Below are 25483 nucleotides of genomic sequence, written 5' to 3' on the forward strand. Positions count from 1 at the left end.
TGCACAAAGGGGAGTATCCAAGGAGAAAAATATGAAGATACATGTGTCATGTTCAACTCGGAAAACCAAGTAAGAAGATCTAGTTATTTTCACAAGAGCTTGAGTTAGTCTTCTAAAGAACTGTATGAGGAGCCACTTGCACAACAGACTGGTAAAACTACAGCATATGTACTGAAAATTAGGTGTTGTACAATAATTAGGTATATAAAAAAAGAATATTTGAAAGTAGCCTCTACTGTAACAGAAGTATTTGGTTGTAGAGCTACATTCTACTGAACAAGGGTGGTTTATCTACTTATTATAATACTCACAGAAAAAAATCTGCAGAGTATGTAGATTTTCTCTTCAACTTACATATTCTTTAATTTTGGTTGTTTTTTTTTTAAAGGAAGCTGCCCCTACAGAATCTCTACTTAACTGGCAAGACTATGAAGGACGAACTCCCCTTCATTTTGCTGTAGCTGATGGGAATGTAGCAGTTGTTGATGTCCTGACCTCCTACGAAGGATGCAATGTGACATCTTATGACAACTTATTTCGAACTCCCCTTCACTGGGCGGCCTTACTTGGTAAACTGGACAATGCTGAAGTCATTTAGTAAATAATTGGCTGTACTGTTTAATCTTTGTTTTTTAATTACAGCCTGGCGTTATGCTAACTAATCTCTTAGAACAATAGTAGTTGCTGGTAAACTGAGATTAGAAGTTTGTGTTTAGACTGGGTTTTTTAGCTTCCAGTTATCCAAAACATTGTAAAATGCATTACTTCAGCAGGCTATATATGCTCATTATTTAAAAACAATTGTAGTATATTGAGATGTTCTTGTACATGTAGCTTTGTTCATAGGTAAAAAAATCCCTGGTACTCTAGAGTGGTGGTGTCCAAAGTGTGCTATGCATACCCCAGCAGGTATGCAAGACGATCCACTGGGGTGCATGAAGAAAATACCAGAACTTCTGTTCATATTTATTTTTTGAATGAAAAATAAGAAAGCTTTATTCATTTTTAATACATGGATTGATGCTTGCACCTTCACTTGGTCCACAGACAAGACCATACACACATGTCACACAGGGTTTGCAAGGTGCCTGAGGGAAGTGAGTGCCTTACAACATGGAGGGGTTGATAGTGGCATCATCACTCACCTGTTCACTTTCATCTAGTTGTGTCATATTGCAGCTTATGTGTCCCGGTTTAAGTGGTTTTATGGATTGTATTTTTACTAAACTGCCCCTCGCAAAATTAGCAACTGAATTAAAAAGATTCCCACAAAGAAACCCTAGATAATCTAATAATGCCAGTACAGGTGGACAACAAGAAAATGGCAGAGCTGACAGTTCTCCTAGTCCTAGTATAAGCTCTTCATCCCATTATGACAATCTAATCAGATCTGAAATGAACTTTTACTCCGATAAAGTTTTTTTCTGTTCATATTGCTACCCTGAGACTGAGATGCTCTGTAACTGTAAATTATAATCTTGCGTACATGAATTCTGCACAGTTTGGTTTTGCAGGTTACAAAACTGAATCTTTGCAAAGCAAGTAAAAACCTGATTAAATGCAGTCTAAATACAGGGAAACACAGTTCATAAAATGACAGGCACAAAAAAATAAAATTAAAACATTATTTAGTAAATTGATCTCCTATCCATTCTCCTGTGTGGAGGAGGAAAAAATTAAACACCATGCACTGCAAAAAAAGAAAGAATCTTCAAACAGTCTTTCTCCGCTTTTAACAGGCTTCATCCCCATGACCCTTTGGGACACTCCAGACAACGAATGCCAATAAATGAATTGGATTGCTCACTGGAGCGAGTTACTGTAACTCCAGTGACAATATACATGTGGTTTGATTATGCTTATTTAAAAAACAAAAAAAAGAAGAGTGCTCTCAGATTTGCATTTGTGTTCAAGTAGGGATATTGAATTTTTACAGAGAAATTGTGAAATATTTTAAGTGTCATACCATTGATCTCTCAAAGAAATAGTCATTATCACTTGCTTCTGCCCAAGAAGCAAAATTTATTGTGTTTTGAAATTGATTGTATTTAAGAGAGAAGTTTTGTCTGTTGGAGAAATGGATTGTCTAATCAATGTGGGATAAAGGGGGAAGATAGGTCAAGACTTCTAGAGTCCTTTGTGAACTTGATGAGGTCTCTAGGTGGCATATATCCATGGGGAACTTCTAATTGGTAAATGATGAGTAATTTTTAGTGGTTTTTTTAAGTTAGATACTGGACATTATATAGATCTCGAAGAGTCTAAAATGTTACTAAATGGTTCAGCAGTAGGAGGTTTTAAGTAGTGTATGGATACAGCCACAAATATTTTATTAAAACTGATGTGTTGCATGTGACTGCATTTTAGGGTATTGTTCCTGCTACTGTTTATTTTGTGTTGATAAGTCTTAATCAAGTTGCATCTTTTTTAAATTGATGTTCAACAGAACTGACAGTTTTTGACCACAAGTATTGACTTTTAATGTTTACAGTAATGTTCGAGTAAGATCCATCATTACACCGATTTATTTACTGTTGCACTCAATACAATTTTTTTTTCAACTTCCTTACTTAATTTCTGTAAAACAATATGATGTAGGATGAAATTGTCAGTGCTGTTTTAGTCTGTCTTTTACTGTAAGTGTACAAATGCAGATCGCCATCAGTCTGTGCTCGTTTTACTGTTTCTGACTGACCTCACACTCAAATGCAGCTTCTCAGCCGAATTATTAGAAGCTTTTTCTGAAAATATTCAACTCATTCATTTCAATGTTGATATCACAGCTGCCTGACCAGCTACTGTTGGTTTCCTTGTCTAGGGAAATGCTCTACTGATTTAATGTAAAAGACATAGAAAATATTTCCACGTGTTCCTCTTTATAGGTCATTCTGATTTACAGATGCCCCTTAAAAATGAGGATACAGAGTGTGGAACTGGAACACTATTGGGAAGAAGGGGCATGCCAGGCTTAATAGTTCAAAAGTCAAGTCTTATGTTTCTTTCTTATATATACATTATTATCGCTACAGGCACAGAGACGCTGTTTTTATTGAAATCTGTTTGGTTTCTTCTGGGTTTGGGTTTTCTTTCCTTTTTTCCTTTGTTTAACAGAGAACTTTTAGGATTTGATAAATATCTGGTTTTATTATATTATTTTTCTCAGGTCATGCACAGATTGTCCATCTCTTACTAGAAAGAAATAAGTTTGGAACTATCCCATCTGACAGTCAAGGTGCAACACCCCTACATTATGCGGCACAGAGCAACTTTGCTGTGAGTAGCACATCCCCTACATGTGGAATAAATGTATCTTGCTGAAATATTTATAATGGTACAAAGTGTTTGAATTGTTTTTAAAATAACATAAACACAGTGTTGTCTGTGCAAGCTTCATTCAGAATTTTACTATGTTATGTGATGTAGAAGTTAATTTCAAACTGTTCAAAATAGGTTTTAAACGATTAAATTGCTGTACTAAGAAAAGCCCTTTAATCTGTATGTTTGCATCAGAACTGACAATAGCCACTTAGGTGCTTCAGTGAAACCAGAATGGCATCTACTATTTTACAGTGCTTTCACTTTCTAAGTCTCCTTATAGCAAAGTCTAAGCAGTTATAAGGTGTCTAGAGGAAAATCACCTGTGTGAATATTTACACAGCTGCTTCAATACCAGTCAAACCAGTCTTGACTTCAAGAAAGTGATTACTTTATTAATGTTTGCTATTATGAATGAGCCATTGTCTCATGAAGTATGGCTAAAAAGCGAGTACTTTTTGCTATAATTGTCCATGACCACTATATTTTTACAAGATTTTAGAAGTTTTTAGTATGTTTAATATTTGAAAAATATTTTTAAATTCAGACCTAAAAAAAAAGTTGGCTTCTTAGCCTTATTCTTATATTTTGGTAGAAAAGGTTATTTTTTCCCAGAGTAAGATCAGGTGTGGTAGAGCCAAGTGTGAAACCCAGCAGTTTAATGATTGTAGTAGTAGTTCACAGGCTCTTAGGGCTGCTCTGTCTGTCATAGTTGAATTATGCCATGCATAGTAAGCTGAGAGTTTTCTTCAGTTGTATTATTCCTAACCTCCCTTTACAAAATAGTTATTTAATGTCTAATTGATGTTGTTATATAGCACACATTGCAGCATTTTCTTGGCAGGGATACTAATTTTTCTTTCTTACCCACATGTTAATTTTCATAAAACAAGTAAAATTGTAATGCCCTTGAGACCTATTGAAGTTAACAAATCTGAAGTCCTACTGAAAGAGGGAACTGACCAAGATATATTAAAACCATAGCTATCACCCTCTGTTTACTTGTGACAGTGAGTTTTGGGGTTTTGGTGGGTTTTTTTGGAGGTGGTCTTACTAAGACAGTATGGATATTTTAAGTTCATGCTTTCATTACAGCATATCTCTCTGTATAATTTATACCTTGTTAGAGAATTGTTTATTGATGCTAATTATTGTCCATTATGTGGTACATACAATTTGGGTCTGACTCACACACCTGAAATATTGATGTTGTAAAAGTCTTTCTTTCTAGTTGAGTCAGGCTCGCGGGAAAGAGGGGATGTTTTTATTTACAATCTGATGATTAGCTCCACATACTTTTAGATTTTTTTTTTTTTTTGCTTTTCTGCGTTGATGCAATCCTAAAAAATGATTTTTCATACTGGCTTTCTTTCTCTGGGCTTGATACAGTTGTATGAAACATTTTCATTTTGTTGCTGCCTTTTGATCACACTAGTCAACGAAATTATGATATCATTTGGGTTTCTATGAGGAAATAAGAGTAGGTGATGGAACTAGACATTCTTCTGTAATCTTGTGTACTTACAAGGGATGTATTGATTCTAGTCTTATATAAAGAATCAAACAGGAGAGTCATATTCAGGTCTGCAAGCCTCTTAGCTGGTGATGTATCCAAAAGCCCCTGTTTATGCATGCCTAAATTATGTCTGGACTTTCTTTTTTACTACTCTGGTTGTTTATGAGCACCACTATTTGCTTTTTTTTTCTCAATTACATACAAATCCCTAAGTAATTCCCACCACTGAATTCCATATACATAGTGAAACAACTGAGTGGAGACACATCCATGTTTGTTTTGGCAGTAGCATCTATATTTTTTTACGGTTTGAGAGCCACATTGTTGTTCTGTTCACTCTGCTGAAGTTTGGATAGGCATGGTATGTTTCTCAGTTAACACGTAACGTTTCTTGATGATGATGTGATTGAAAGCAGCCCTGCAGAGAAGGATTTCGGGGTACTCATTGACTGGAAGCTTGACATGAGCCAGCAACGCGCACTTGCATCCCAGAAGGCCAACTGTATCCTGGGCTGCATCAAAAGAAGCGTGGCCAGCAGGTCAGGGGAGGTGATGCTGCCCCTCATTAGACCCCACCTGGAGTATTATGTCCAGTTCTGGAATCCCCAACATAAGAAGGATGTGGAACTGTTGGAACAGGTCCAGAGGAGGGCTACAAAGATGGTCTGAGGGTGGAAAACCTCCCATATGAGGACAGGCTGAGAAAGTTGGGGTTGTTCAGCCTAGAGAAGAGAAAGCTTTGAGGAGACCTTATAGCAACCTTCCAGTACCTGAAGGGGGCTGGGGAAGGACTTTTTACAAGTATATAGTGATAGGCATGTAGTGATAGGGCAAGAGAGAACGGCCTTAAATTGGAGGGGAGATGATTTAGACTAGACATTAGGAAGAAATTCTTCACGATGAGGGCGGTGAGTTGCTGGCAGAGCTTGCCCAGGGAAGCTGTGGCTGCCCCATCTCTGGAGGTGTTCAAGGCCAGGTTGGATGGGGCTTTGGGCAGCCTGATCTGGTGGGAGGTGTCCCTGCCCATGGCAAGGGGCTTGGAACTGGATGAGCTTTACTGTCCCTTCCACCCTAAGCCATTCTATAATTCTATGATTCTATGATATAACCTCCCAGATAGGTTGGCTGAAATTTAGGTGTCTTTATGTATCACGCAGAAGGTCGAAATAAACATCCTTTTTAAATTTTTGAACATCATATGTGAAGGCAGCTGCTGTATTAGTGTTGATTTTAGTATGCAGAATGAAGAAGCAAACTTTTTATTTTTTTCTGGGTTTTTCTGGAGATGCCAAAGACAATGTACTTCCCTTTCACATACTTGCATAAATTGATCTAGTAAATGAAAATTGGATACCTCTGTTTTATTTTTGAATATTCAAAATAATATTTAATATTTTTTGGAGCTTCCCGATAGCACAGAATAAAATTATCCAGATTTGCTGTTCTTCTTTATTGTTGTTGTTCAGCTTTGTTGATTTTTATTCTATCTCCAATTTTTTTTAGTAGAGGTAATATGCATGCAATTTTTCATTACAAAGTACATGTAGAATTTAACTGATTGATACATCTATTTTCTGATTTCTTAACCATCCTATTCTAATTTAATTTCATTTTGTTTTCAAGTTGTGATAACTTCATTTTGGAAAACAACTCTCAGATCACTGTCGAACTTCCCATTACAAACTATAGGAAAATAGAGTGGTTGAAAGAAACTTTGCTTTGCTAAAACTTAATGGAAAAATAAAATTACTTATTTATGGTTGTGGGATATGTGCCTTAGTATTGAATAGGTCCAGCCTTCATTCTGCTTTTCACTTTGCAGGATTTCAAGCAGCGCAGAGTACTGGTAGGGTGCTGAGTTGCTGGCCTAATGAGTAGCTGTTTGTGTCTGAGGCGGAGTGGTGGTCAGTGCGAGTACACAAAGTTATAAACACATGCTGGTTTGTGTGGAAGGCTTAATGGTTCCATTCCCCGTAATTTCTGGATGGACCTTTTTTACAATAAACTGGTGCTTTGGATATGGACCTAAATTCACAAAGCTGTTAGGTTCTTAGATCAGATTAACATAAGATAAATAAGAAATTTCCTTTTTCTTTAGAGAGATAAAATAATAACTACTAGTTAAGAAAAGTAAATCAAAACTAATCAATAGGCATTTTAAAAACCTTTGTATTTGTAAGCATTTGATTCCATATAGCTGAGGAATTCTCTTTCTGCCCAGAGCAGTGATAGAGCTATTTTGGGATCACATGAGGAAAGCATAAAATAGTGTTAATACTAAAATATAAAAATAAAATAAAATAATGAAGCCTACATTTTTCAATTTTTAGTGGCTAGCCTATCTGTGGCTCATAAGAAATGTTTGCCAGCTGTTCACTGCACAGCCTTTGGAAAGAATTAGATAGAAAAGGGAAAACATTTCTCCAGTTCCTTTTCTTGCAGTAGTGTTTTCGTCTCCCTTCCTTTCTTGTGTGGCTTATTAAGAATTTAGAAGTAGGTTAAACATGTGAGCTTGTTGGCTGAGACCTTAACACAAACACAGCATTTGAAGAGATAATTCTTTTTCTTGGATTTAAATGTAGATTTTAATGTACAGTTCCAGTGGAAAGCCTGGGCTCAGGTGTAAAGCTTTCCTTAATATTTTTTTATTTATAATATTTAAGTAATTAGTAACCTGTCAATATCATTAAGTATTGGGAAATATGTCTCTGTTGCCCCAAAAGTGCTTTTCTTTTTTAACAGTCAAGTTATTAGAGTTTAGCAAACTAAAATATTTCCATGTGCAGTCATATTTAAAATTGGAGAAAAAAAATAAGTGAGGAGAATTGTGAAGGAACATTATTTTATCATCATAGTATTACAGTAATATTTTGATAAGCCGATAATAATTTTTCCATTGCTTCCTTCACAGTAACTGCAGTGTCTTTTATTTCCTTATGATGAACACATGATGCTTGACACTAAAAGAAAAAAGTATGAAATAAATGACAGTGTTAAACACATAGTTGATACTGATAAGGAAAAGAGCCTAGCAGAAAATACAGTGCTCCTGTTGAGTTATTGCTTTTTGTAAACTTAAAAGGGAAATAAGAAAGCTTTGATTTGCTTCTTAAAGAACTAAATGAGACACAACAGTTTCTTGTTTCAGTTTCCTTTTAATGTTAATTTCAATAGTTTGTCTTTTCAGGAAACAGTTGAAGTATTTTTGAAACATCCTTCTGTAAAAGATGACTCAGATCTTGAGGGAAGAACGTCCTTCATGTGGGCAGCTGGCAAAGGCAGTGATGATGTCATTAGGACTATGCTGGCTTTAAAATTGGATATTGATATCAATATGACAGACAAATACGCTGGCACAGGTAAGATGCTTTACACTAAAGACCACTGAATTTTTCCAGCTAGTGTGACTTCCACCAAATAAAAAGTATTGTTAGAAGCTCTATTAATCTTTTCCTGAATGTGTACCTTAATCTTGAAAATATTTCTGCGTGTTTAATTATGTGTGTGAGTCACTACTTTTCCTTATTGTGGGAAAGAAACAAATCTTTACTGTGCAGATTGGACCAGTACATTTGAAACAGAGCAAGAAGAAGAAATGTACTGCTATGCTGCTATTTAGCTGGCTCTGCAATCCTCGTAATGGAAAATCTGTTCTGTATTTTGAAGAATTAAGTGAAATATAGCTGCATAAAAAGCCCTCCCTGAAAAAGCCAGTTAAAAAAATTATCAGTAAATAAACACTTTGAAACAAGTGGCTGAATTATCGTAATGAAAATCATAAGTACCAGAGTTATTTGTTAAGGTAGTGTAATAAATATTAGAACTAATGCACTTCTGTTGTCCAAACAGAAGGTTGAACTTGGTAACCCTGAATTTTAGCGTCCCATTGTCTGCCTGAAGCGAAAGATAGGAAATCAACACAGTGTTTCAGAATTCAAGCACCCAAGTCATGAAATTCCAAAGTTCCTATAGCAGCTGTGAATTTTTCTCCCTTAATGAAAAATTGTAAGAATTTGTGGTAATAATATTGTACCTTTCAACAAAATTATAACAGTTCTGACAGAGAGACAGGTGTTGAAGAGTGTATGAATTCAACAGTGTTGGAAATGCAAGTAGACGTAGTGGAGCCATATAGCATGCTGATTACATCTGTATAAAAAAAAGAGGAGAATATGGATACATTGGGCATGACTTTGAAGGGTTTGGTAGCAGGGGGATGCCAGGGCAAGCTGCGTAGGAAGAGATGACGAGCTACCCTGTGCCAATCACAGACAAGTCACAAATTTAAAAGTTAGTTGCTAAGTATAATAAGTAGTAAAATGATAGCCAAGGTGAGAGTCAGAACACGCAGCTCTGAATAATACAGTAGGGGGTATTTCTTCTGAAAAGAAAACTATGTTATTTTAAACAAACAAGAATGTATATTGCAATGCTTGTTTATCTGATTTTTAAAATATTTGTTTTAAAGTATACTTAAGCATTATCTTTTGGCTGCAAGTACACAAAAACTTACCTAAGCTGTATGCTTAGATTTAGGGAACTTGGAGCATAGAACCACCCCAAACAAGAAACAAAGATAGGAGTTTTAACTGCTTTTCTCTTTTCAGATCACCCTTTGAATTACATACAAATGGTATATAAATACAATGTCAAGTCTATGCAGTTCAGGATTTGAAAGGCAGCATATATGACTACTTTCATATTAAAAAATAGACATTTTTGTTTCCTTTGGCTGTGTGTGAGGTCTTTACACAAAAAACCCAAATACAGTTATCATGAAATTCCATTTAATTTAAATTCTTGCTCTCCTTTCCAAGTTATGATAGTTTGTCATTTTTTGAGTTTAAGAAATAGTGGAACAAAGAAAAGCTCAGTCTTCATGTTTGATGACTTTGCAAACTATTTTTTCATGAACTGTTTTTAAGACTATTGTTTTAGTCTTGTTGCATCTTCTGTCAGTCTCACCTGTATTTACTCCTTCCTGACACCTCACAGTATTTGTTTCAGACATTAAGGTGCAGTAATGTTGTTATCACCGTGCAAACCTCTTTACAAAGGGTTTTCTTCTTTGCAGACAGTAATCACATACTGTGTTTCTGAAATTACTCAGGTGTGGGTTTTGTGCTTGAGTAATGCAGGTGGTTGGGTTTACTTTCTTTTTGGTCTTAAATCTTTCGTATGGGTGATATGTAATCACCTTTTAATCTTGATTTTGTTGTAGGGCTTTTAACCCAAGGAAATGAATGGATCTTCCATTTATTTGAAACTGCCGTTGTGTAGGACACACTAATAGTCTTAAAGTGGGGAACTATGCCGTTTGTCGCTGGCTGCCAAGTAATCCACATTTTGCCTTTGTGCAAGTGTGTGTGGTAGCATGGGCTTTATTATAGTGCGCTGTAAACTTAAAAAGAAGCCTGACAGTAAATCACTCTCTGATTTCAGACCTGGGTTTTTTTCCCAAAAAGTTTTTAAAATCGTTCCCAACTTTAGGTGAGGGAAAAGTAGTGTTGTATTCTGACAGGAAACTAATGCAGTAATAGAAAACAGCGTACATGCCACCGTGCCCGGGATGCAGTTGCTGAGGAGAGTTCAAGGTTGTGTTTTTCTGACTTTTGTGTGCCAACTCGGTTAAGCTCAGTTATAATGTTGCATTAACGCAGCCTTTTGCATTTACTTAAAAAGAGCAAGCTCCCCATTCAGCTTTGCTAGAACATCCAGACTCTCCGTATTGTGTAGGAGAGTGACACCAAGGGAAAGGAATTTCCCTGTTCTCAGAGCTCAGCGCTGCAGGACCATTACAGGGGCAGCTTTATAGCTTTGCCGTCACTGTGTATAATAGAGAGGGCTCTGTCTGTCGACTGAATAAAGGGCCTATTGTGACCAGCTGGCTGAAGAATCTCTTCAGTCACCGTGACTCCATCACAGAAAATTTGGCTTACAAGAAAATATTGAGCACAAAGTGCGAAACAAGATGCCTGCGTCAGAATGAGTGATAGGGGGAAAGAACTGGCCAAGCTGACACAGCAGCTCTTTTTCTATTGTATTGTTACACCCCCCCCCCGTGTGTCATCTGATGGAGTGGTTTACTGCCTTTGGTTTCATAAGAAATGCAGTACAAAAACCAGAACCTAGAGTTTACTGTGAGGTCAGACCATGAAAACCAGGCCCATCCAAATGTACAAAGTGGCAGGGATCTCATTCTTGTCAAATTCCTACTGATGGCCACCCACTCAGCTCGCTACAGCAAATATTCCTGCTTGCAGATATTTTTCATGAGCGCAACGAGTGCCCCTGTGCTTTTTATCTGCAATAGTTAAACATCTTAAAGGCATGACTTCAATTACTAAGGCGGTACTTCTCATGGTGTATCTGGCTGTGACCTGAGTTCTTGTAGGAAGTGCGTGATTTGTCTGTATCACAGTTCCAGTTGCTATTGCTAATTTTTAGAACCTGTGTCAAGGCAACGCACTTCAGCTGGATTTGATCCATAGATGCTATGAACAACCCATGCATTTTAGTAGTTCCCATGTAACAGGTTGTGCTGGGTCACTTTGATAAGCTGTGTGAAGCTGGTACCAGCAGTAAACAGTAGCAAGCAAATACAAAAAGCCTGACTGTTTTGATATGGCAATGGTTCAAGAAGCAGTTCCTTCTAACGTCGGCCTTCATGGTGTGCCTTTCTGTATAATGCATCTTCTGGATCCTCACCCTGCCTGTTTTAACATTGAGCAAGTAGAGAGATGTAGATATTGCTTACAGCCCCATATTTTGCTTGCTTGAGCAGACTGAATTCTCACCAAGGGTGAATATTTGTGAAGTTTCATTGGAAAATATGAATTCATTTTACAAAATGCATGTTTATGAATTGCAGTGTTATTTGTTATCGTTCTAAATTATTTTGATATGTCACCTGTGAAATATTCTACATTCAAGGCAGCGTGAGAATGTAGATTATCTGATTCGATCACTGGCTATAGGAAATAATCCAAAGGCTTTTGAAATCCAAGTGTAAGTGAAATCATCAATATATGTGTCCTCCATTGGTTTGAAATCTCATTGCTGTATGTAGTTTACCTTTCCTTCAAAAAGAACACAATGCTGCTCGTACTAGCACTTCATTATTTTCCTCAACTCCAGCTGACAGTGCCAACAGAATGTTGTGTTAACCGGTAGCAACTTCAGTTATAGGACACCCCATCTTTACATCTGAGGTCTTCCTTTACTAAGGTGGCTCTGTGTTATTTGTTGGTTTGGACTCAGTGAAGTCTGCATACGTTCAAAGATGAGAACACGTAGAAAACTACGGAAGAGTAGGAGTCTGCAGAATCAACTTTGCATGGTTTTCATACAACTGAACATGGATTGTAGGGATAAGACAAAATGCAATATCTGGTCTGTCCGTCACCTTTTTCTCTTTTTTAAAGAAAAAAAGGGAGCTGCAGATACTGTGTGAGATGTGATGGCTTTGCTACGTAATTCTGTGCAAAATTTTCTGCCAGTAATTCTAGAATAAAATCCTAAACCAAACTGCTGAGTGGTTATCCGGAGTTAGTTTTAGTTGAGACAACTTTGCTTATTTGAAAGAAAGAAAAAAAATAAAAGGGTTTTTTCAGGAAAACATTGAAGAAATAATGAAAGCTTTCTTTAATTGACAGTAGGCAGTTCTGTCTCCATTGAGGTGATGTAAGAAATGACACGAAAGAGAGGCAGAAGTAGATCACGTAGTGTGACTTTGATCAGAAGCTAATAACCTTCCACAAATCCTCAGTATAACACAGTCTTGGTGAAGTTAAGACTAAAACTCCTATTTGCATAACTTAAAACCATGTTTCAGGGCTAACAGTTTTTCTGCTTATTGCTCTATTGTTCATATGGTGATGAAATGTCGTTAGCGATCACTTGTTATGATTAATCAATGTTTTATTTTTTATTCTTCATTTTAAGCACTTTTTCCCCAGAAAAATGGTTGAAATTAATTTTATTTTGAATGTATCAGTGGTGAAACTCGAAAGCTATTCATGATTTCGTGATTTCTGTTTCTGACTACTTTTTTCTTTCAGCATTACATGCTGCTGCTCTTTCTGGCCACGTCAGCACAGTGAAACTGCTCTTGGAACATAACGCGCAGGTAGATGCTTTGGATGTCATGAAACATACCCCACTTTTCCGAGCCTGTGAGATGGGACACAAGGAAGTGATACAAACGCTCATTAAAGGTCAGCTGGTATGAATTAACAAACCTGTTCAGAGTTCTGGTGCTGTTTTCTGTGGGACTGGGAAATCAACAGCACAGCTGAGCAAGAAATGAGGTAGAAAATTAATTCTCTAAAGCAGGTTTTGTCTGTAAATAGCCTTTATGGAACGCTGCTAGTAAATGTAAAAGATTATCAGAATGTTGTGCAAAATAGCTAGAAGAGCTAAACATAAAACTTTAAAAATTGAGATAGTTCTTCTCACAGCTCTTTTCTGCTCAAGCCTTTTCAAGTACGTCTTTCAAACTGCCTCTCCCCCAGCAAGTCATTATTTTTCTTAATTTTTTTTTCTCCAAAACATAAGACCAAATTAAGCTTTCTTCTTTTTTTGTGAATAAGTGTTTTTAGGCTTCTTCGAAGACTTCTTGACTATTTAAATGAGTCTTTATTTTTTAATGAAGATGGCTATAAAAAAATCTTGAATCCTTAATATTTTCCTCTGGTTGTTTTTTGTGCCCGTTATTTTATTTGTAGACAGAAATAAGATTTAACAATGTACACAGTTTCAGACAACGGTAAAAACTCTGCTAAAGTGGAAGAACGATGATGAAAAAAATCTTAGAAATTTTAGATGCAAAATTCTGTTATTTTAGCTTCACAGAAATGTTCTGGGTAGTTGGAAGTAGTCTCCCTCCTGCTTGAGATACCATTCTATTACAGAGAGTTGAAGTATCCAGGCTAACAAGTTGCAGATTTTCTGTCAACCAACCTTTCTTGCTGAAAAGCATGGTTTTTTCTGTCATCTGCTGGGCATATTTTAACCTCCCGTTAAGCTCTACCTCCTACCCTCTATGCCATTTAGATCTTGGAGATGCAGTAAACTTGGTTATCAGAACCTGAGTTACATTTAATTAAATCTTTTATGATGAAGACAGTCATGGTTGCTAGTCATTTCATATTTTCATATTTGTGGATTTTTATTTTTGTATGGAGTTTTTACATCTTACAGAAACATAGAGAAATTAATTATCTGCATAAAAGAGTCTTAGCATGCTTGAATAAAAAAAAAAACCAAGCTTTTCTCAAAAGTAATTCTTACACTGTGAATATTTTATTTTGTCGGGTTTAGAGATTTAAATAGATATTTCATCTGAAGTCTAATTTTCAAAAGTGATGTTGTTGTTAAGAAATAAAAGTTTCACTGAAAATTAATAGGCCTGAAACAAATAAAGGCTGGGGTTTTTCAAGGGCATTTGACAAGGAGATTCTAAAGCATCTGAGAGGATACTCACAAGCTTGTAAAAAAGTTCAATGTCTGACCATCACCGAATCTCATTTCCAATTATTTTTTATTTAGGTTTTAGGATTTGAGGAACAAAGTTGAAGTTACTTTGAGAGATAGTTCTCTGAATTGTCAGTTTACCAAATAAGTTCTGGTTCAACATAAACCTAGTCTTTTTTTCTCTCTTCATTCAAAAGTTTTTATTTTTTATGTTCAAAAATGTATTTGTTGTTGCAGGAGGAGCAAGAGTGGATTTGGTGGACCAAGACGGCCATTCGCCCCTTCACTGGGCAGCCCTGGGAGGGAACGCTGATGTGTGCCAAATCTTGATCGAAAATAAAATCAACCCTAATGTGCAGGATTATGCAGGCAGAACACCTCTGCAGTGCGCTGCTTATGGGGGCTACATTAACTGCATGGTAGTGTTACTGGAAAACAATGCAGATCCAAATATTCAGGATAAAGAGGTATGTTTTTCTTCACTAGGCTATTTAATTAACTTCAAAATAACCAAAAGTCAAAACATTTTCCTTTTCTTCAAGGTCATTCTCTTTTCTGGGACATTGAAATGTCTTTGTTGCTGTTTATCAAGAAAGGAAAGGCATTGTGACATAATTTTCCCTATGGCTTCACTTCTAAAATTTTGAATGAAAAGTATTATTTTAATATGGAGCATGAACTGGAGATTCATATTTTTCCATATCGCTTTTTCCTTGTCAAAATGTGATCTTATGAGGAGTCATATTAATTTGCCTGATTACTTAACTTCTATCACTCCTTATTATCAGCTGACATGGGAATGTGATTTTACAGACTGTAATGTATTTCCTCAGTGTAGAAACAGAGCAAGTAAGATATTCCAAGTGAGGTTGCACAGGAACTGCTTCAATTACTTACGCACATAGGTGTCCACATATGTATCACTCAGATTTTTTTGTTGTTATTTTGTGCGATTATTTGAGCAGTAAGTGAAATTAGGAGTTAGAGTAATTGTGCAGCATAGAATCGTAGAATTGTAGAATCATAGAATGGTTTGTGTTGGAAAGGACCTTAAAGATCATATAGTTCCAGTCCCCCTGCCATGGGCAGGGACACCTCCCACTGGATCAGGTTACTCAAATCCCCATCCAACCTGGCCTAGAACACCTCCAGGGATGGGGCTTCCATGACTTCTCTGGGCAACCTGTTTCAATGCCTTACCACTCTCACAGGAAAAAAATTCTTTCTAGTATCTTACCCAAATCTCCCCTCTTTCAACTTAAAACCATTACCCCTCATCCTATCACTATACTCTCTGATAAAGATCCCCTCTGCGGCTTTCCTGTAGGCCCCCTTTAAGTACTGGAACATAAACCAGATTTCTTTGTTGTATGATGTAATTTCTCAGAAGTCGGTAGAAGTTGATCAGTTAAAGGAATTTCAACCACTTTGTTAAACTTTTTGGCAGCTATTCATTGTAGGGCATGGATAATTCTAGGTAATGGAGAATTATTCTTTTTTATGAGTTCTGCAGAGCATGCTGGGGAGATTTTCCAGCCTGTGACCAACTCTGTATGGCACCAGCTTGAGTACAGCTGAACACATCAACTCCACCTATTCATTCAGAGACACTGCAGTCTGCTCGTTAGCCCTCGAGGTTCAGGGGCAGCTTGCTAGCACTGGGCTCAGAACATCTTCATGTTTTTCTGTGGCGCCCAGCAACATACAGACAGGAGGCATGACCTGGAATTGAAGTGAAATATCTATGTTTTGTTGATATTCACAGAGCTTGAGGTATTTGTGTTGTGGTTCTGTGATCCGAGTCCAACAGTGGTTGTATACGAGCTGCTTGTGCACAGAGTGCAGCTTGAGAGTTGGACTTTCGTTTTGTGTTAAGAGAAATTAGGCTTGTGATATCAAGCTCATTTTGAAAGCACAGCTGGAGTCTTTCTGTGTTTGCCTGGGCTGATAAGCTTTCCTCAGACTTCATCAGATTTTGAATTTTGTAGTAATTCTTTCAGTCGTGTCACAGTGATTTGGAGCACCTTAGAAAACAGTCTGAAGCACAGAGGTTGATGGGAGCCGCTTCTGACCTGAGTGGCATAGCTGCAAAGAAAGCAACTCTAGAGCTAGTCTCCCAGTGCTGGTTTTCAGCTGCTTTAGGTAAAAAAGTGCTACTGATTTAACTTTGTTTTGGTTTAGTTTTTTGTTTAAAAAAGGTTACTTAATTTTTAAGTGCTCTATTTTTTTATTTTAGCAGGGAAGTTTGTTTAGAAGAATTAGTTTGTCCTTCATGTCCAGAAAAGCATTGAATTTAGGACTTCTGTTGTGACATCATAGAGTTTGGGGATAACATTTATTTTCATTCCGTTCTGTTCTTTACAGGGAAGAACTGCTTTGCACTGGCTCTGTAACAATGGCTATCTTGATGCTATAAAGTTGTTGCTTGGTTTTGATGCTTTCCCTAATCATATGGAGAACAGCGAGGAGAGGTATTGCTTGTCTGAATGCATTATTTTGTAATTTAGCAAATGTGCTACCTACTGATTTAAATGTTAAGTGTTCAGATATTGCTAGAGAATTGTGATCTTGTATCTAGGAGGAGTTATGTAATCTTTGCTTTCAGTGTAAGCAGCTTTTCTAAAGTGAAAAAAATCTCTTCAAGTAAGACGTTGCAACTTCAACTGTCCATGTTTTTGAACCTTGAACTTACAGAGATTTCTGCAAGTATTTACTCTTTCTAATCTTGTTTGAAATATTAAAGATCTTTTTCATTTATATGAAGTTGACAGTAGTTACCTACAAAGGATGAAGCGGCATTTCTGCTGCTGATGGAATAGACCAGAATGTTGCTTTTCTATTTGGTAGGAATACAGTGAGAAGAAAGAAAATGGGAGAAATGTAATGTTATGTTTTAAAATATGTTTTAAATTACCTGGTGGTTAGCTGTATTCTAAAGGCCTAATTTAAAAAAAAATATCCTCCTATAATCATAAAGAGACAGTACATTTGCATCTCTTTTCTTTGTCTTGCATTGACATGTAAATAATAGTTTTTCAAAAGTTATTTGAATTGTGGAGTTCAAATTCGTCACCTGACCGTGAAGATAATTACTATTAGCAGAAACTTATAATGCCATATTTAGAGGAGATGACCTCCTCATAATTATAAATAAAATTCTGATCAGTATGTCATATAAATTTGAACATCTCAACATTTTAAATAACTTAAGGACTTTGAAACCCCATATTTTAGTGCTACGTTTGAGACTTCCATACTTATCCCAGTTTTCAGTTGCTTTCTCTTCCCGTCATTTCTCTTTTGTTCTCTACTCTAAACCACTCATATCTCTCTTCCTTTTCCGTTCTCATTTTTTATTAAGAAACACAAATGAAAGTATAAGGAGTTCCTAATTAAGTAGTGCCAATGTTCTTTTTAGTAATTTTTGATAGAAAATTAAATAAACAGTTGCTATTAAATGACTCTTAATAAGTAAGATTAAAAGCCACTATTTTGCCAGAAAGGAGGCTTCTATTTTCCTTACTTTATAGAAATGTACTAACGATGCTCAAGTGTCAGGAAAAGACCTTAGCTGTGTTTTTACTGAAGTCATTCAGTTGGTATCTATTTTTATTTCCTTTGTGGCATTAATATATGTTGTTATGTATAAACTTAGATCACTTAAAATATAACTAGCACTGTTCCAAATGTCAGTCCTTAAGCACTAGTCCATGTCCAGAACAAAACAGATTCCCAATATTTCTAGATGAATCAGACTTTAAGTATTATTCTCCTAAAAATATTTATATGTAGTATATAGAAACCACACAATTGCTTCTTAATAATCATCTACAAAACTTTGTTCTATTTTTAAGAGATTGGAAGTTTGGAAAGTGGAAAAATCAAGTTGAGTATTGTAAGAGATAGTGGGTATGGTCCATCTGTATTGGATTAAATTTGTTTTCAGTCAGTAATGATTTCACCAAATAGTAATTTTTTCTCCAATGTACCTACAGAAAGAAGCTTCCCTTCGTCACTTTTTAGAGCACAATATGAGATAGCACTTCAAAATTCAAAAGTAGCACTTAAAACTAAATAGATGAGTGAAAAGATGGAGCTGAGATTGCATCTAGGATTTTAAGCTGCCCACTTGCTTGTGGATATGTGATCAAGTGCTAGTCTGGAGGATGGTAGGTCTGTTGTTCTTTGCAAATTCATTTGGTACTCCAACTTGATGTCTTGGATGCATCATGTGCTGCCAAGCTGCTGCTTGACCAATTCATGCTAAATTACATATAACAACTGATGGCTGATGTCGTCATCTTCTGTGAAGCCAGCTTGATTTAAAAGCTATCTGCTTTAGAGATAACCAGTTGAAAAGAAAATTTATAACAGGCTTTGGACTGACTCAACAGAGTAATGGCTAGTTGTGAGTAGTGTATGTGAGCAGCCTTTAATGGGAGTGCCCAGTCATACAAACCTGTATTCAGATATGATTTGAGTGATTTTTTTTTTTACTTTCAAAGGTAGCTCTTAGGGAGTTAGAGAATCTACGTTTAAGAATACTAGTCAACATGACTGGGATCCGTAATATAATAAATTGTCTTGCTACATACATGCTGGGAGCATAAAATTTACTTTGGTATAATTCATATATTCAAAACTAGGTATTCTTTAAAGATGTTTCTGAGATGAAGTCCCTTCTGAGGTTTCCATTCCTGGGTCATCAGACATCTGCATCTCTTTAAAGGCTATCAGCAACACACCTTGACATACAAATTTTCATGTTATGTCATTGTCTTTATTCCTGCAGACACTTCAGTTCAGATACTGTTAATCCTTCCATCAAATCATTGCTGCATGGCAAGTCCAATTGTGCTTTCTGTCTGTTTTGTTTTGCTTACCAGCATTGCGTCCTAGCAAGTTACTATCAAGAAGAGACCTAATTTTCACAGTCACTTGCATTGACACTTGCTATTTGGTCGTCTTCTATTATATGGCTTTGATTATGGTTTGTGACTGATAATTTTCCCTAAATGTCTTTGTGAAATGTTTCAGGTTTGGTGAGGGACGTGTGTACCTTTTGCTCCTCTTTTGACAATAGGAATTTGGGGAGTTTTTTTTTAAAGCTCTTTGGCATCTTTGACACCATTAAAATGCAAAGACAGTTAATATTTGTTATCACTTGTGTCCATCTGAAAACAGAATTAAGTCATCCTAGTGCTTTTAGAAATATGTTATCCCTTGATGCAGGTGTAATAGTGCTGCGTGGTCAGTCATCCTGCCCGCAGTCATTGTTAGAGAAACCAAGTCAGGTTGCAAGGAAATCTCTAGAACTTAAATTCATATGCAAATAACACAAAAATGTTTTAACTTGCTTTTTATTTAAATGATACGTCCATATGAGAATCTTAATAACAACTTTCTTCTAGGTTGCTTGCTTAGAACAGTTGCTTCTATCAATAGGGCTTTGAGGGATTTTGATCTAACACTTCATACAGTACACCCCCCCGTCCCTCCCCTTATGTCTGGAGACTAAAATAAGCCTTAAACATATTCATGTTATATAGAATGAGCAAGGCAGGAAAATAATATTAAAAAACAAGAAAAGCAGCCTACTGAAAACAGCACTTGAGCAATCTTCATACTAGATGCTGCCTTATTACAAAATCAGGATGAAGCTCATAAAGTAAATGCACATTATTGGAAGGTTTCTAGTTCAATGGTAATTATTGTGGCTTTGATTGGTTTTTTTTTCAGGTACACTCCACTTGATTATGCCTTGCTTGGTGAACACCATGAAGTGATTCAGTTCATGTTAGAGCACGGGGCTCTGTCTATAGCTGCCATACAGGACATTGCTGCTTTCAAAATACAGGCTGTCTACAAAGGGTACAAAGTTAGGAAGGCGTTTCAAGAGAGGAAGAATCTTTTAATGAAACATGAACAGCTGAGAAAAGATGCTGCTGCCAAGTAAGTCTGAGACTTGAATTGTACTCCAGCAAATAGACATTTGTCATAAGTTTGTGTATATCAGTGTATGATTTTATTTGTTATTCATCATTGCTTATTGCTCCACTTAGTAAAATTCATGAAACTGTAGGAAGCATATCATGGATTTTGTTCTGTAAACCTACAGAAAGAAATTGTTTTCCAGATGATCCAAGATTAAGTAACAAGATTTATTAAATAATATACAAGAACAAGGCAAAATACCAAAGGCTGAGAAACCAGCATGTTAGCATCTATGAGTCTTTACCCAATATGGTGATAAATGTTGGAATACATTTATCACTCCAAGGAAACAAAAATAATTAGTGATGTATTAAGTCTTTGATATCAATTTTGAAAATAGATTAATAAGTAGATGAACTAAAAAGCAGGAAAAGCCTGTTTAAATAAGGTTTAACTAACTGCTACATAGGGGAGGTTGTTTTCTAGCAAGTTGAACTCCTTTGAGATCTTATTTGCAACTTCTGCCTTGGCAATATCGTTCTCCACAGTAACAATTTCTGCTCTTGAACTAGAGAGTTACCATGAAATCCTTGTCTTAGATTATAGATAACTAACATATACAATTCAAATAGTTATTTGTAAGATACGTATGTTCTGACTGAGTTTCTACCCTATTTAAATGAGGTAGTGGTAGCAAATGTGGAGAAATTCTAAAATCAGAAGATAAATAAGTGATCACCAAAATAGTTTGCTTGCTTGAGTTTTATTCTTAAAATTCATAATATAAAGAAGAACAAATTAGTAACTGTTTTCCCTTGAAGAAATCTGATCCCGGAATGAAAAACATGACAGTCTGAAAAGATTTCTGGTCTTTCTTTTGTTACTGATGTATTTGAAGAAGCCCTTCTTGTTGTCCTTGTTGTCCCTTGCCAGATTTAATTCCAAGTGGGCCTTAGCCTTATTGCACTTAGAAAGTATTTTTGTTGCATCATGTATCGTAGACAAAGTCAGCTGTGCTCCACTCTATTTCAAATTCATTAGTTTGATGCTCTGAATTACTGGCCTATCTGACCTTCATTGTATTCATGTGCTGCTGCTATACTGCCTAATAATTGTTAATGTTCAGTAAGTACCAAAGCTAGAAATATCAGATAACTCATCTCTTGCTTTAGATCTCAAAGTTGTAACTTGTAGCTATTTCTTCAGACACATGCATGGAGAAGCTGCCTTTGGAAATATCACAAATATTTTAGAATGATAGAATCATAGAATGGTTTGGGTTGGAAGGGACTTTAAAAATCGTCTAATTCCAACCCCCCTGCCGTGGGCAGGGACACCTCCTACTAGACCAGGCTGCCCAAGACCCCTTCCAACCTGGCCTTGAACACCTCCAAGAATGAGGCATCCACAGCTTCCCTGGGCAACCTGTGCCAGGGCCTCACCACCCTCATGGTGAAGAAATTCTTCCTTATGTCTAGTCTAAATCTGCCCCTCTGCAGTTTATAGCCATTATTTCTTTTTAATCTGGAGAAGTCTGCTTCTTGCTGTGTGGTCACAACTGCCTTTACCAAGTGAGGTAATTTTATACTCTGTGATAACAGACATTTTTAGAAGAAACTGCGATACCCCATTTTGAAGATTGAATGAGGAGGGGTTGCCTTATGGAAATTTGGGGGTGTTTTTATTGCTGTTTGTGAGTTTCTAATGTACTTTCTGAAAATTACTAAACTGCTCTTGATTTGTTTGAAAACAATGGAAACAAAGTCTGTATACCAACTACCATAAAAACAGAATTAAAATACAATTGGAGTGTACAAACAAATCAAGTTGTCACATAACAATTTTCTTTTAATTGCAGTTTTATAATCTGTAATAAACTGGAGGGGACATTATGCTGTCATGATTCTGCGTACCCATCTGTGCATTCCACAGCTAACATTGGCCAGGGTGTTGCTGCATACAGACAACTAATATCCCTTCTGATTTTTAAGAGTCTGCTCTCCAGATAAAAGTAGACATTATGTGGAAATCCAGAATGATGGTGAACTCCTAGACTGAAAAAGACCCAACTATTTCAGTGTGTGCATTTAGAACTCGCTTTGTAATGTCATTTCAGAGAGTCTCGTTAATATAAATCATTCCTAAATCTGCATGGTTTTAATCAGTCGGTTTGGCTTAGCAAAAAATTAACCACCATCTCATACCTGTATTATTTTCTGGTAGAGTTACACTCAGTGCATTCAGTGCCTGTGAAATATTCCTATACAAGCATACTGGATGGAAATTAACTGTCTTTTTTAGCATTTTTGTTACGGACTATCTGTTAAAAGGTTGTTTTAGATCATAAGCTGAACATGTGATTCAACAGTGTCATGCTTTCAAAAGCAAACATCATTCTAGATTGTGTAGCAGGAGATAACTTTTATACAATATATGACTCCTCTTGGTCCAGATAAAGCTTCAGCAGCAGTAGGATCATACCTGAAGATCTAATTTCAGATATGATTTTTAATTATTTTTTTTCAAGGATAGCTTTAAAAATGTTCTCCAGACACATGGACATGTTCTAAATTTAAAAAATCCTCCACAGAGTAGATACAAAACCCCAAACCATTCTTAACAGAATAGAAAAGGTTGGTTTCATTTCAGCAGGATCAAAATCTCTATGTCTTCACAAATGCTTAAGGCTGAAAATGTTCCATTTCATCTGCTAAAGGCTCAGTTGCCATTCTCTCACTTTGGAATGAAATACAAATTTGTGACCATTCAGGACAAAATTGTATTGCAATTAAAGTCATAAATTTTGGCATGCCAGCTCAGTTATCACAGAGTAGCTTTCTGACTTTACAGCCAAAATTTGGATCCTGATGCATCGCCAGAACCTCCTGAGAATGACTGAGAGCCCTAAGCTAGGAGCTCATCTACTTGCTTTACTTGTTCATGAAACCTAGTATCTCAACTTAGACAATAGTAAAACCTGGAAATTTTAATTTTGAAAATGTCCTTCATTGTAAAACAAACTGTATTTCTAACTAAATAAGCAAACCGCAAGGGGAGGTTCATAAGTATTCTTCAGGAGTCTGTTAATCAATTGAGTTCTACTGTGACAATCAGGATGACGGTCTGTGAACAGGGAGCTTTGAAATCTCTTCCATTTATTATTTCATCACTTTCAGCTGAAAAAATAGCACATAAACAAGCCCTTTAAAAAAAAATCCCCTTTTACTCCTCAACTTTCAGTCCTGTGTAATATCAATAACTTTACAACTGGCGTGTTGCTGAAGTTAATATTTTAAGTTAATCTGATTGTGTGTCACGCAACCTCCCTCACTTTTTCTTTTCTAATACCCTTAATGGAAGATGCTGGTAATAAGCTGTTTGAGTCGTGTGAAGGAAAGAAAGTGGCTATCCTGTGAATAGTAAGATCTGATTTATCAGCTCAAACAGCAGAGTAATGCTGTGAGATCCACACTGTACATGAGACAGACATCCACACATTGCGGGTCTGTGGAACAACACTAGTATTTGAAACTAGCCACTTCTTTTTTTTCTGTGCCAGAGAGACTACTGAACCTCAGGCTGCCAGAACTGTATTTTTTTTTAGATCAATTAGCAGCTTTTCAGGTACAAAGTCCAATCAGCTTCTCCTGCAGAGCATACTTGATGCGATAGCACTGACAGATAAAGTTAAGGCTTTTCCCTGGCAGCTCACACTGAAATGACATATACTGGCATTGATATGACTCACAGGAACTGGGAATGGCGTGCGGCATAACTAGCCTGTCATACGCTGCGCTGCGAGCTCGTGTGTCAGCAGTCTGCAAACTACCTTGTAGCCTTGGAAGCAAGTTAAAATATCAGGCAGCTACATGATATAACATTTACCACCTGTCCGTTCCAACAGGAAAAGTGTTGCTTCATCTTACAACCAGTGCTTAATTTATAAAAATAAATCCAGTGGTGGGTAGATATGTAACGTTTGCTGCATGTTATTGAGTTTGTTCTGCTTTGTAGGAAAAAGATATTAAAAGCTAAAGTTTAATATAACGGCACCCAACTGTATTTCAAAATAGGCTGCAAATCTTCATTCAAGAGATGTGCCTTTCCTAACCTTGTCCAAAATTCTTTTTCGCGTCTATGCTATTGAATAGATGCCTGACTTCTTCCATTTCCAAAAAGCAGATGTCATAATGTAATGGCATACTATGTGTAAACAAGTTTTTAGTTCAAATCTCATAGTTTTGGTATTTTTTATTTGTATAATGTGTAACCTGTTTCTGTAAAATAAATTCTTTAAATATCTACTACTAATAATAAATATATAGCAGCAAGTTAGTATCAATAGCTAGTTTGAAACTGGTTTATAATTGTGCGTATTAAGCATATATTGTATTAAAGTTTTCTGATTTTCAAATACAGCGCATTACATTACTACTTGTATTAAAACGTTGTTCGTTACTAATTCAAAGCCTAGTTACTAGTATCATGTCTTCTGACACCTTTTCAAGTCCTGTTTTTCATTTTTGTATATTTATAAAAACCCTAAGTTTCATTGTTTTAAATAAGAGGCTGTTTTAAAACCAGTTTATACTGCTGCAAACTGAAGCAGCTGGCTTATAAGGACTTAACTTGTAGCCACAAGTCAGTTATTTTAGATCAAGCTAAGATAATCCAATGCAGTAGATGACCCTTTCTCACAAAACAAAAAGAAAATATTCTAGTCAAATTTTTATTGTGGCAGTGTCAGGTTTCTAGAGAGGAATGTGTTCGAGACATGCTCCCAAGATTTTGTCTTTGCAATTCTTATGGTATTGACTGTAATTACAGGAAACGTGAAGAGGAAAGTAAGAGGAAAGAAGCCAAGCTGCAGAAGGGGATGCAGAACGTGGAACAAAATAGCTTTCGAATACAACAGAATCCTGCAAATCGAGAGAAGGCTACCAGCATCTCACAGTTACCTAATAAACCAGTTGATGTACAGAATAAGAGACCTCTGACCCTCAATGCTTCACAAATTCAACCGGGGAGAAACAGTAGAGGTTCACCTAAAGCTTGTCACAACAAAGGGACACCAAAGGAGAGCTGCCTGTCTGCCGAGCCTCAAAGTGAAAGTCATAAAATCAGGCAAGGTTTGTAATCTTTTTTAATTGTCCTAATTATCCTTTTTGTCCATGTCTGTGGACGTTTCATACATAGGGTCTATTTTATCCTTCTGTCATTTCTTGTTCTTTGATTATTTAAGCA

General features: G+C 36.4%; 1 protein-coding gene across 2 annotated transcripts in view; it reads left to right on the forward strand.

The window, feature by feature from the left end:
* Nucleotides 1–25483, forward strand: part of INVS (inversin) — an 86641-nt gene that overhangs the window by 48167 nt on the left and 12991 nt on the right. For both annotated transcript variants that reach the window (XM_069853320.1, XM_069853321.1), the window contains 8 exons: nucleotides 389–569; nucleotides 3164–3273; nucleotides 8019–8190; nucleotides 12892–13047; nucleotides 14543–14772; nucleotides 16670–16776; nucleotides 20045–20257; nucleotides 25067–25368. In XM_069853320.1, the coding sequence (XP_069709421.1) occupies nucleotides 389–569; nucleotides 3164–3273; nucleotides 8019–8190; nucleotides 12892–13047; nucleotides 14543–14772; nucleotides 16670–16776; nucleotides 20045–20257; nucleotides 25067–25368 (1471 nt within the window). The remainder of the gene's footprint in view (nucleotides 1–388; nucleotides 570–3163; nucleotides 3274–8018; nucleotides 8191–12891; nucleotides 13048–14542; nucleotides 14773–16669; nucleotides 16777–20044; nucleotides 20258–25066; nucleotides 25369–25483) is intronic.

The sequence above is a fragment of the Phaenicophaeus curvirostris genome, chromosome 3, assembly GCF_032191515.1.
Source record: "Phaenicophaeus curvirostris isolate KB17595 chromosome 3, BPBGC_Pcur_1.0, whole genome shotgun sequence".
Taxonomy (NCBI): Eukaryota; Metazoa; Chordata; class Aves; order Cuculiformes; family Cuculidae; genus Phaenicophaeus; species Phaenicophaeus curvirostris.